This window comes from Aulostomus chinensis, chromosome 15 (genome assembly GCF_037954235.1).
Source record: "Aulostomus chinensis isolate RoL2024-O1b breed Wild chromosome 15, RoL_Achi_v1.0, whole genome shotgun sequence".
Classification (NCBI taxonomy): domain Eukaryota; kingdom Metazoa; phylum Chordata; class Actinopteri; order Syngnathiformes; family Aulostomidae; genus Aulostomus; species Aulostomus chinensis.
In genome coordinates this window covers 10,346,990-10,360,000 of record NC_141334.1, presented here as the reverse complement: position 1 = coordinate 10,360,000, position 13,011 = coordinate 10,346,990, and the positions used below count along the sequence as shown (strand labels likewise).

Below are 13,011 nucleotides of genomic sequence, written 5' to 3'. Positions count from 1 at the left end.
CAGTTTCTTTTCCAGATCCTGGGGTGATTCCCGTTCTTTTGTCTCTGCAACTGGACACTCCCTTCGGTGACCGTCTACCTTTTCGCCCTCTGTCTCGTTCGCTGTGTGCTGGCCATTGCTTACAATATTCACAGCGCTGTACACTGCTTGGCTGACGTCTGTGACAAGTTGTGGCCCAAGATTGTCGAGCTCACATGATCGCAGATGCTTGGGTACTATCAGCTCTTCCTCTTCCATGTCCCGGGCATTTTTTCTTTTGTTCCCAACAGGGGGCTCTGAGGGGACCAGGCTGGCCAAAACATCCTCCAGGGGCTGGCTGACCAGAGGGAAGAGGCACTATGTGGGAAGGATATGGTTAAGTTCATAAAAACACATGAACGATGGCTGTGTGGGAATGTCTGTAGGATGAGGACTCACCTGTGGGTTTGTGCAGAGAACGATCGACTCCTGGAGGTTAATGCGGTAAGAGCGTAGGGCGTAGGTCAAGCCCTTCGAAGAACACCAGGGGCAATTCTCTAGTGAAGCAGCTCTTTCTAGAACCTTCAAAAGACATTTAAGAACCATAGACTTAAAAACAATCAGAACACAACAAATTATCCTTTCACAATCAATCCCAAGATAAATAGACCCGAGCCATGCCTTTAGCACTCCTAAATGAAAGGATATATTAAATACACTTTCATCCCAGCCACATTTTAACATCTTTTAAATGCTCACCTGTACACAAGAATAAGGTTTTGCTACATAGAAAAAAGTATAGAAGCTTAACCAGCACAAATGAGCAAGAGCTGCTGAAATCAATTCCCATTTATAATGTATTCATGTTTTGAAGTTTAGACACCTGCTTCAGATTTCTGGGGCTCAGTATTGGTGTAATGGCAGCTTAGTGAAGCTGAATAAAAGGGAATTTCATCACCATTTCAGTATCATTTCTTTTCCAGTATTCCACAACTTTTGCACAGTTCAAGCTTTTGCAACACCAACTGTGGTAAATAACTAGCATTCATATACACTCAAAATGATTATTTCACCATCACATGCCAATAAACTACAAACATTCTGTTTTGTAATTGCATTCTCTCTGAATATATTATATGACTGAAGGTTGTTTTTCTTTAAATCTCTTTCGTGGCACTAACAAATTATCTATACAGTAATTGCACACACACACACACACACACACACACACACACACACTTTTCACAGACAAAAGTACTGACTTTTGCTTGCCCCATATCATTATGGGCTTGAAACATTTCGCCTTTTACTGAAGATTTCCGTTTTGTGTTTTATCTTCCTTTTGTTTATTTTGATTGGTACTGTCTAGTCACAGTATTTTTCAAATAGAATTCAGCTTTGCGCAAGTGACAACAGTGAGAGGAAAGAGCCAAAGCTCTACTGACTTTTCCCAAATACCCCACCAGTGGTGAGGCCAAAGCCTCCAAACCAGTGTCTTCACCAGTCATTGGCAAACTCCTGCTTCTCCTTTGGTCCACAGCTGCCTGGTGCCATTCAAAAAATATAACCATGTCACCGCAACCTGGTTCACCTCCAAGAGAGCTGAGAAAAACACACGACATGTTAGTAAGGGCACACGAGTGATCAACGTTCATTGAAACCCATCCCACAATACAGGCACTTGCAAGATTTAATAAGCACATGAAGACAAACCTAATGGGAGAACCCTGCCATAAATCCTCCCTTCATGGGGACTGTAACATCCAGCTTTATTTGTTGTGCTTTTATCCATGTTGTCACTATAGATGATGAAATTTATGTTTCTGTTAAGGGTGTAATAAAGTAATACAAGAAGCCTTCCTTTGCACATCCATATGAATTGAATTAGGACTGATACCATACTGGTACCACCTCTTTGGATAACCCAGCACCGTTCAACAAGACCACTATATATTACATCCACATGTATCACTATTAATTCATCAACTTCTTAACATTATAATCCATGTGAATGAAGGATTTTTTCTTTGCCTTCATTAATCTATATGATATGTATGTGTAAGTACACCATTACATAATCCATAACATGAGTACAAAAAAATTGTGGTATACTGTATGTGATGCTGCAAAGTCATTCAAAAAGCTCCCATTGTGACATTGGATTTCAGGTGATTATTGTTTTTAAATTCAAAATATCTCTACAATTTTCATCAGGAGAATTTCCGGGGATTTGACTGACAGCTATGATCAGAAAGAATTAACTCCTGGAGCACCACTCAAGAGTTGTCAGAGGCGGGGCTTCCCGCTTCACATCACCGCTACAGGAAGCTGATCGGAACACAGCATCATTAACAACAACGCAAATCCATGTCCGTTGTGTTTGCAAGAAGACATGTGGGATCACTGAGTCATTTTTAATAGGGTCCATGCAATTCTTCATAAGATCGACCCATGAATACGTTATTAGAACTTAATAAAACACATTTTAGCTCTTATAATAAAGCATTGATCCTTGGGGATACTTAAGGTTGAGATTCGTGGGCAGCGTATTCACAACACGACACGCGTTTGACTTACATGCCAACAAAATTAAAAAAAACATTATTGATTAGGACACAAATGTTGAATTCTCATTCATATAATAACGTTATAACATTTTAATGTAAGACCAGTCAATCTAATTTACTGAGATCCAACTGAAAACAAGCGCCCACTGCAACTGGCGGTTAGCATGCTAACATGTAGCCTAAAAGCAGCCGGGAACATCTTTCCACGTGCTTGAGGGACGTCTTTCCAACTATAGTAAACAAAAATGATACGTACCAATGAATATCTTAAATACACTTGACTTTACGACGATTGGTGAAATCCACCCAGGAAGAGAAGTACAGCATAATCCCCACATATGAAGTGATTCCATGCGCTCCTCACCTCAGCTCGTATTCAAAACGTTCTTGTTCCGTTTGCCGGTGGTTGTGCAGCGGCCTTTGTCTTCCCCCTATGAAGGTTCCGCAGGCTATTGCCCCCATATGGTAGTTCAAGTGAACTGCATCGTCTAAATGTTGGCACGGAACAGTTTTGGGGTACTGCGACTGCAAATATGGGATCTTGATCGAAAAGATACATATTATTATTATTATTATTATTATTATTATTATTATTATTATTATTATTATTATTATCAAACTGTTCCAAAGCCCTCTCTATCTTCAAGGAATTGTTATTATCAGTCAAAGAAATGGATGCGTTTTTGTGGGCTTTAACATCCTCAGAAACTCACTGAATTCTGCACGAGGCCTTGTGAAAAAATTTTACCAAATTTTGACGACTGGTATGCAAAAATGCCTCAATGGCGCCCTCTAAAAATTTTCAAACAATTTTGACTGACGGTGTGCTTCAGCTACATGCACGAAATTCGGTGGTCCCGTGTGACAAGACCAACGCAGAATCTGCTTTGACTTTGATGACAATGCATCAGCAAGTCCACCATTTTGATTAGAATTTTACATTTTTGACTATTTACAAGGTTAATAACAAACACCACCTGGGGGTTTCATCTGGTTCTCTGTCAATTTGACCACTATATAAAAAGACCTCAGCAGGGTTAAATAGTGATGGTTTAAAGTCTGCATCATACTGTGTAGTTGTGCCAGTCACAACGCCATCTAGTGGTTACAGGTCGCAAGCCTGGTGTAACAAACATCATCTGATTGACCCCAAAACTGCCTCGTTATCTTAATGTGATGTGCAGCAACATAAAGTATAGTTAGTGCATGTTCTCCAGCACCACCTGGTAGATGCAGGAAGTGATGTCTTTTGCACCATGTGGAGGATGTGTTTGTCAGCTTCTTTATGCAAAATCCAAACATTGTTGAGTTTCATGACATTCTTGCTCGACTGAACTGCCGGTCAACGCCCCAACTGTGACCACCTGCTCTTCCTTGTCCTTCAATTGGGACACCAAGTGGCCAAACTCAGCCGCTACCTGTAAGACTGGACCTCTCAAAAAAATAGCATGAAATAATATTTTCAGTTGTCAGAATTGGGAGGTTACAGATATGTTGCTGCTGCCTCAGTCATAATGTCAATCATTTATCCCAGTTTGCTTTAGTTTAACACTTCATTTCCTAACACTGTTGTTTACGTCACTGTCATCAAATTCATGATCCTTGTGTTTGCTCTCTTTTGCGTTTTAGAAAACAATACGACAAACCTCCAAGGCCAGTGGGGGTCTGCAGGAACCAAGCAAAAAAAGATGGGGTCTCCAGACCTTGATCATAAACAAATCCAGAAAGAACTCTTCCATGTGACTTCGAATGACAAAGAGCCAAACACAAAATTTCCTCAACTATAGGAGAAAATGCAGGCAGAGGTGGAGAAAACACTGCGAGGACATCCTGATAAAGTCCTAAACAATGACGCTGGTGTGCAGCTGACAGGAAAGGATCTGCCTCAGCCAACTAAACTGGTTCAATGACAAAGTCATCAGCTTTACATGAATATGCTGGTGGAGCACAGCCCGCCATTCGTTTGCTTTCCCCACCCTTTTCTACCCCAAGCTGTGCAGGGATGGAAATGCCAAAGCTATCTTTTAAGGACACCCAGTTCACTTGGGGGCACACTGGTGTCTGTCTGTGGTGAAATTACAGAAAAGGCAGTGATCCACCTTTATTCAATAGGAATTAATAGGTTTAATACACTTCACGCCCTGAAGACACCTCCATTTATTTTCTAAGTCAGAGCGCCACCTATTGGTCACAGGAGAAAAGCCTATGTAGCAAACATCACATGGTGCTGTCTTCACGTGATCACGTGAGTAACATCATGTATGATCAGTGTGAGCTCTCAAGTGCCACCTGGTGGGTGCAAAATAATCGCACTGCCCGATGAACCCATTAATCGACTCTGAACTGTTAAAAACTTAATGTGTGCTAGTTTGAGGGCCTGCCTATTGCTGCTTATTATTGTTTTTTATTATCAATATTATTGTTATAATACCATAGGTTGAGTCTCACTGAAATAGGGCTATTTTACACAAAAATGAACAGAGCAACAAGTAATCTTTCTTATTAAGGAAAAAAGGGTTTTAAAAAAAGTTTAATTAGAGTAATTGATTAATTGATTGTCAAAGCTAAGAATTTGTTGCTTAATTTCCTGTTCTGTTATTTCAGACACAGTGACAGCAGCGGGGACTGGCATAATCTCGAATAATTTTTTTGCATTTATTCAAATTTCTCCTTCATCTAATGGTTGTCTTTCATTTGTCTAATTTTGCATTTTTTTCTTACTTCTGTGCTTGGCTCAGGGGATAAGCAGAGGCGAGCTGGTTGATGGGGGTTACACTCACTCCCTCAGCCTGATTCTATTATACATCAGCTTTCACAGCTCCTGCTCATGTAACACCCCCCCCCCCAACACACATATACACACACACACACACACACATATGTGCACACATGTCTCTTTTTTTACACCATCCAATCCCGCCTCCTGCATGTGCCCTCCTCTCTTAAGCCCCTCCTGTATGAGCTGCTCTCCTGTCCTCTATTTTTCCTCTGATGACAAAATGAATTTGCATATTTTTCCCAGGGAGCACTCATTAGAATGCATAAACTGGCCGCCTCCTCGCCTCATGAGCAGGCTATAGCTTTCTGCCATGGCATCTCCTGATGCAAAATGAGACACCGACAGGCAGCATCACAGGCAGACATGTGGCCTGAGTCTGGGTTGTGATTGGCATTTGGAATCAGTTCACCCTTCCCATTCTTAATTCAAGGATAAGAGTAAACTCTCTGTCAGCCATTTTTCTTTGTTTCTGTATTAGCTGCTTAGCACAAGCATATTATTAGATACCAATGTTAATGAAGTGTAGATATAAAATATTATAAATATTATAAGCTCATTAAATGAGCATATCAATGTAGTTGTCATACAGAATGATGAGTATTTCCTTTTAAACACCTTTTAACTCATGATTAAAATGGAAAAAGTCTAACATTTGCATCATCAAGCAAAAGTAACTTCATGTGAGAAATGATCCCTTACAGAGTTTGACATTTAAGCATATTGGCTGGATCGCTAGGTGCCCATCAGATATTATCTATGTGTGTGCATGTGTGTATGTATGTATGTATGTATGCATGTGTGTGTATGTATATATATATATGTGTATATATACATACACATATATATATATACATACATATATACATACATATGTATGTATGTATGTATGTATGTATGTATGTATGTATGTATGTATGTGTATCTATACATACATACATACACACACAGACACACACATATATGTCATAATGGTGGCACTAGAGCCCAGGTCACATGGTCAGGAAATTAGTCATTTTCTACATACTGGACACATTAATTAGAGCACTCGTTACAATGCTGCTAATTTATGTTATAACCCTGTTATTACTCTTGGTGCTACTGCAATACAGAGCATAAAAAGTGTTACTGTGTTTACTGTTAGGAGTGAGAAGAAGAGACCGTGAAAGTGCACTTCACTGTCTGATGGCAGCACTCAAATCACACGCTCATCCGACTCTGATAAGGTTTCTTTGCATAGATACTACATTTACAGAGACGTTGCATTAGTTTTCAAGGTTTGTTTGACGATCAGACAAACAAAGAGATACAGAATCAGATGTGCCATCAGAAATGCATTAAGGAATAAAGGTGGAAAACAATGAAAACTAACGATAATTATATATTTGGGAAATCTATCGTATTTGAATTAAGTACAGGGATATAAAGTGTTTTTACATCTCTTAGCCCATATGATTTAAAGCAGGCACCAGTGAATTGTATTAAAATACATGGATTACTTAACGTACTTTGGGACTTTAGCAATGTCACTTCGCTGAGAAGAACACTCCTGCGACACTGTTCATACAGACCTGTTTTTATTGTCCATGGGATGTGAAATTAGCAATTACATTTAAATTCATTATTAGAAAAAAACTTTAAAAACTCCAAAATAAACAGAATTATAAGGAACACCTCTTTCCCTTCTAAAGTCATGTAAATGTTCTCTTATCGCGCAGCAGTAACTTTTTGACATGCAAAGAACCATGCAAAAATCTTTAACTTTTCTCTGTTACTGGATTTGAAATGTGTAAAAATTAGGAGATTAAGATAATGTGTTGAGAAAAAATAAAAAACGATCAATATCCAGACCTATAATATTGCTCTTGATGTGATGCCTGATGCTTCATTGTTACAGCCTGCAGGTCCATAAGTAATCATAGTTAAACTACTGCGTGGTTAAAGTGATTATTATGTTTTATACACTTGTCAGGACTCCAACTACCCCATGCAGTACAATAAGGGTTTTTTCCTCAATCGTGGGTTGATAATGAAAACAGTACATACAGTCATTACAGCTAACTAAACTCTTAGTGTTATTCATTTCAACACAAACCCAAATGCTTTAAAATCCTATATCCAGTGAATAACTATACCGTAGCAAACGCTTCTTATGTCTTATATGCATGCATTTATTTTCATCGTCATGATTTGCACATAGGCTCACGTGTATTGAGGAGAATGGACAATAGGGCAGGTTGGTGAAGTGAGGAAGAGTCCATCCAACACAATCGTACATCTCTTTTGCAGCCGCTTCGCCCACCGACTCAAAGCGCTCGGCGTTGTCTCATTCATTTAACTTGCCTACTGTACACTGCGCTCAACGTAGTGAATTCAATACTATGGCAAACACACTACACTACTACCAGCTCCAGCGTGCTCGGAGAGAAATATTTTTATATCCACGCGCCTCGGAAAACTTCAGTGACGTAGCACAAAAGACAGCCAATAGGACTTCGTCTTCTATTGGGACAATGAAAAGGCTTTAGCCAATCAGATGAGCGCCAGACTGGGCGCTGGCCAATGGCGTGCGAGCCCCGCCGAGAGTAATGTTAGAGAGCTGTGGAGTGAAGACACTGCGTATCGCCTGTGTTCCCTCACATACACAGCCATTGCCGAGCATTGAGATCCAGCTATAGTCCCTCGGTAAGTACCACACACACGAAAATATGAAGTGTCCGTAACGACGAAAACGACGATAACATTCATAAATGTCTTACGTGTGCGTTCGCCACAGTCGAATGTGAAACCTTTTCCAGCTTGTGACGAATTTTAATGCCGAGAACCGTCAAAAAACAACAAAAATAGCCGGCGTTAAGCAGGTATCGTTACTCTCAACTGGGAGTGTGGACCAGACGCTCTGTAATAATGGAGAAATTAATATTAGATTTGATTGTATTCGACGATATGTGTCGTTTTTCATCAAATAAGAAAAATTTTGTATAATACATTCATTTCCCCGTGTACGTCGTGGAATCGAATCATTCGGTGGTTATCGCGTAAAAATTCAGGAATGTCTAGCGGACAACACGGTTAGCGACAATGGTAGAAGACTCACCGTTAAGGCTAGCTAGCCATTGCAGCGCATTGCGAAGCTGAATGCCTGTCATGTGAAGCGTGCGGGCTCGGACACGGAAAAAAAACATAAAAACCAAAGAAAAAGAAGGCCCGTCTGAAACCACGTATAGATATGTGTTTGTCCGCCGCATTTCTTCATGACAGATGCTATTAAAAAAATTCCCTCACGACCTGCGCTTTACTGTAATGGCTGACTGTATTCGCATAGGAAACAAGGCAGCGAGGCAAATGGGAAGCCAGCGACAAGAGGCGCAGTTCGCTTCAACTTTTTCTAACCGTGTTTTTTCGAGAAATAAACCCGTAACTATGGGATGTAACGACGGCAAAAGGGAGATCAAGCCTTCGTGATTCAAACGGCGTCATTGCGGGATTTTTCCCGTGTTTCTAAGACGTTTAAATCGGCGGTTGAGCGGAGGTGGTCGCCGCGGTCGCTCTGCCCTCTATTGCATGCAGTGCAATGGCTGTGCGCTGACACAAAGAGAAGGAGCCATATTCTCCCTGTTAGTGGATGAAGACGAGCGGCCATTAGGAGCTCATAGAAACCAAGTCAGTAGCACAGCCCGCTCATAGGCACAGCACAGACCCAATGTATTACTATACAAGGCGGCTAGTGCAATAGGAATCAATCGGGGAAATATTTTGTCAAGATCGCCGGCTTTCTAGACATATTTGTCTGGTTGCAAAGCGAACTGGGAGGCGGGAGGAGACATTTGAGGGGGACTTTCTTTCATGAAGAAGGCATTCTCACAAAATGGAAGAAGAAATATTGCCGTCGTTGTTGACCTCCTTTTCCTCAACGAGAGCCGATGCGCCATTACTACTTCGGTCGACGCAGCTTACTTGGGAGTTACTGTAGCGTTAGATAGGAAAATGTATATGGAAAAAATGTGACTTTTGATGATATTTAGAGATCAAGCCGAATTATTTCCAATATCACGGAAATGGCAGATTAGTAGATGAGGAGTGTTTTTGTTTCATCGTATAACAGTTTCAAGTGTTTTATTTACATATATTTTTAATAAATACGCCTTTATTTGGAATTTGTGTCTTTTTTGTGTCAAAGTTCTTTGTTTGATAAAACATGCATCTGAATGAACATGAAATGTTACTTGAGGCCCTTTCTCATGGAATTAGATTTTTTTAGGGTCCTTTTTTGAAAGACATGTAAGGGGTTTGTGCTTTATCCAAAACACTTGAACTTAGAGAAGTTCTGCACATCAGTATGAAACGTACCGAGCGGAAAGTTTAGAAGGAAAATATATATATTTATATATACGTATATATTTATGGATGCTGGTTTGTTTTCCTTCCAAAAGTCCTAGGGTTTCGTTTAGCCAGTTTAAAAGCAAAATGATAAGGTTTATTAACGGACCAGTGACTTTCATGTAAAGGCCACAGTAGAGATCGCATCAATAAATAAAGCCATTTTCATCGCATCGGCTGCGTGTGTTTTATTCTAGTGGTTTTTTTTAAGGGGTCTTAACTTTGACAACAAGGAGGGCGGGTCTCTTAAAATAGTCGGATCAATAATGGTGGCTAATGGAAAATTATACAATGTGTGTAAAGGCCTCAGCAACTCTAATTAACACACAGTAATGATGCAGCACAATCTGAAATTAGACTTGTAAGTAAAAGACAATTGATAGACAATATGGACTTAAAGAAAAATGTCATTTTTATTTTTTGTTACAGGAATCATTGGATTGTAAAATTTTTTTTGTCTTTATGTAGATATTTTCAATCTTAAGTGAAATGCCCCAGCATGCGTAGCACTGACCTCCTTATAATTGTGATTATGCCTTTGTGGTTGCACACTTAATGTATATTTGCCACGTTTTGTTTTAGATACTGTCACCAAGATGGGGAAAGATCCATCAAAGCCAAGGGGCAAGATGTCCTCCTATGCATATTTTGTCCAGACCTGTCGGGAGGAGCATAAGAAGAAACATCCCGATGCTTCGGTTAACTTTGCCGAGTTCTCCAAGAAGTGCTCAGAGCGATGGAAGGTAGGAGGAAAGGAGCAGACTGGCGATGTTTGTTTTAGCAATGTCTCGCTTGTTTCTTTAAGTCCAATGTTTAGACACTTGGATTCGATACATATGATCCTTCAAGACAATAAAGATTGTGAATTAAGAGAAACCCTTCCAAATGAAATAATATACTTCTGTAGTGAGGATATAGACACAGATGATACCGTAAGCAAGCTACCTCTTGGTTTTCAGACTATGTCTGCCAAGGAGAAGGGTAAGTTTGAGGACTTGGCAAGACAGGACAAGGCTCGCTACGAAAGGGAGATGATGAGCTACGTCCCAGCCAGGGGGGGAAAGAAGAAGAGGTTCAAGGACCCCAATGCCCCCAAGAGACCCCCGTAAGTTAGCTTCATATGGTTTCATGGCTTTTGGTAAGAAGAGTCTTTCTGAAAAACAAAAGTGGTAATTTGTTGCAGAATTTTGAAAACTCACCATGTAGCACATCCATGTTGCTTAAATGATGAGCTGATTCCTTTTTCCAGATCTGCCTTCTTCATCTTCTGCGGAGAGTACCGCCCGAAGGTCAAAGGTGAGAGCCCTGGTCTGTCCATTGGTGATGTTGCCAAGAGGCTGGGCGAAATGTGGAATAGCACCTCCGCAGAGGACAAGCAGCCCTATGAGAAGAAAGCTGCTAAACTGAAGGAGAAGTACGAGAAGGTAAAGAGAATCTACTAAAGAGGAAACATTTCCATGTCATTGATGTACAGCCGTGAAATGTACTTTATTATTGACAGTAATCCTTCATTCCTTCATCACAGGACGTTGCAGCATATCGTGCTAAGGGAAAAACCGGCGGCAGTGCACCAGCCAAAGCCCCCGCCAAGGTAGAGAAGAAGGATGATGATGATGACGATGATGATGATGACGACGAGGAGGAGGAGGAAGACGACGATGAGGATGATGACGAGTAGTTGGCGATAGACATGGCGGTCATTTTCTTGTTTATAAAGCATTTAACCCCCTTGTACACACTTCACTTACTGAAAGAAAATACATTAGTATCCAAGGGGTAAAAAAAACAACAAAAAGGCTGTGTATATCAGTTGTTTTTATGCTGTACAGTTTTTTTCTCCTTTTTGTATAGTTAACACTACACAAGTATCGTGTCTGTGTCTTTCTGCCAGTCTTATTTTTCCAGTGGTAGTTCCTAGACCACTATCCTGCCTGGTACAGTGTAAAGGGGTGGGCTTACAGTATTTACCCTAGCTAGAGGTGCACAGCACATAAAAAAAAAAACCCTTCTGAGTTAGATCTGAGTGTCCTTTTTTTCCTTTTTTTTTTTTGGTGTGTTTTTTTTATTATTATTATTATTTTGAAGTACATGTTATCAAAATTGACGTATCACAGTTGTTTTACTGATCTTCATGTACCACTGTAATAGCAAAAATAAGAAAAAAATGCCTTGTTTATTGTTGAAATTTAAATTGCTTCTGATGTCAATAAACATTTTTTTTTTTAATGCATGTGTTTTGTATTGCGTATAGAAGAAGTTCCACTAACAATGTTAAATGGAGCACACATGTTTTTGGGTAAGACCATAGAACAGGATACCTGATCATCCGAGCTATATAAGAGGACTCTATGGAAGAGCAGTTGAGAGACATGACGTATGACAACTGGCTGTCCTGTCTGGAAATAATCTGCTCTGAATTAATGTTAAAATCAGTGTCAAGACAATAGATGAATAAATGCAGCAGTGCTTGGAAACAAACATCTGGGACTGAGACTTGCAGAGTAAATGTTAAAAACCTAAGAGTCATTAAGTTTTATCTCTTGAGGTGAGTTGTGTATGCTGGGTTGCATCGTTGTCTACTCCTTAAAGTAAATTAGAGCTGACATTATAGGCCCTGCACACAATTTGAGCAGAAAATGCATCTAACGGCTATGCATCAATAAGCTGCTTCTGTGTGGAATGACTCATCACCACAACTGTTTATGTGTCCCGTGTTTTTCTTGGCCCACTGTGGTTGTATGCAAACACGCTGTGTATCAAGGCTTTGCCCTAGTGGAGGTGAGGTATACTAAAAGTTGCAGCATTACTGTCTGCTCTGCATGCCAACATGCATCACTGACTCTTCCTGTTTTATTTAGATACAGCTGCTTCATCTCTCACGTACTCTCTTGGTCCCATCTAGGATCAAAAAAATAAAAACAACAACAACAACACACATTTATATAAGAAGGATTACGTGCTTTGCAGTGACATAAGAATATGGCTGGTGTGTACAAATCACTACGGTCTGACTCTAAAAGGCACACACACACACATACTGTACATTGTGGTCTTCATGACACAGTTTCCCATGGGAGTAAGCTTATTCCATCCGGGGTCATCATCACTCGGCCACAGCTTACAGCCAGTATTCATAGAAATGAGCAGAGCAGCACAAACATGTCCGTGATTTGTGGTGTAAATTACAAGGATCTTGCTGTTCCTGTAGACATATCTTCTCCGTACGTGCACTAACATCAGCCTTGGCCTCTTGAATGAGCCTTGATATCAAGCATGTTAGAGGACAGGCAGACACGAGGGCAGCAGGTGACCCCTGCACTACAATGATAA

The 13,011-nt window shown here is 40.3% G+C and overlaps 2 protein-coding genes across 5 annotated transcripts in view; one reads left to right on the top strand and one right to left on the bottom strand.

Moving 5' to 3' along the window:
* uspl1 (ubiquitin specific peptidase like 1) overlaps positions 1-2,928 on the bottom strand; it is a 10,392-nt gene extending 7,464 nt beyond the window's left edge. The window contains exons 1-4 of one of the 4 annotated variants that reach the window (XM_086227141.1): positions 2,782-2,928; positions 1,404-1,560; positions 418-540; positions 1-336 (exon numbers count right to left, since the gene is read on the bottom strand). The exon at positions 1-336 is cut by the window's left edge and continues 553 nt beyond it. In XM_086227141.1, coding sequence (XP_086083267.1) covers positions 1-336; positions 418-540; positions 1,404-1,529 — 585 coding nt within the window. In that variant the 5' untranslated portion in view covers positions 1,530-1,560; positions 2,782-2,928. Of the gene's footprint in view, positions 337-417; positions 1,561-2,781 lie in introns of those variants that run through there. The other 3 variants (XM_086227142.1, XM_086227143.1, XM_086227139.1) reach the window with 3 other exon arrangements.
* Positions 2,929-7,858: 4,930 nt separating this feature from the next.
* hmgb1a (high mobility group box 1a) lies at positions 7,859-11,907 on the top strand. The gene is made up of 5 exons (XM_086226310.1): positions 7,859-7,986; positions 10,264-10,424; positions 10,641-10,786; positions 10,931-11,105; positions 11,207-11,907. Exons 2-5 carry the CDS (start codon positions 10,278-10,280, stop codon positions 11,357-11,359), a joined length of 621 nt encoding a protein of 206 aa, XP_086082436.1. The 5' UTR covers positions 7,859-7,986; positions 10,264-10,277; the 3' UTR covers positions 11,360-11,907.
* Positions 11,908-13,011: the final 1,104 nt, after the last annotated feature.

Coding starts and splice junctions, on each gene's coding strand:
- hmgb1a (XM_086226310.1), top strand. CDS start 10,278: ATGGGGAAAGATCCATCAAAGCCAAGGGGCAAGATGTCCTCCTATGCA. Junction 10,425..10,640: donor AGTGCTCAGAGCGATGGAAG/GTAGGAGGAAAG, acceptor CTTGGTTTTCAG/ACTATGTCTGCCAAGGAGAA. Junction 11,106..11,206: donor TGAAGGAGAAGTACGAGAAG/GTAAAGAGAATC, acceptor CCTTCATCACAG/GACGTTGCAGCATATCGTGC.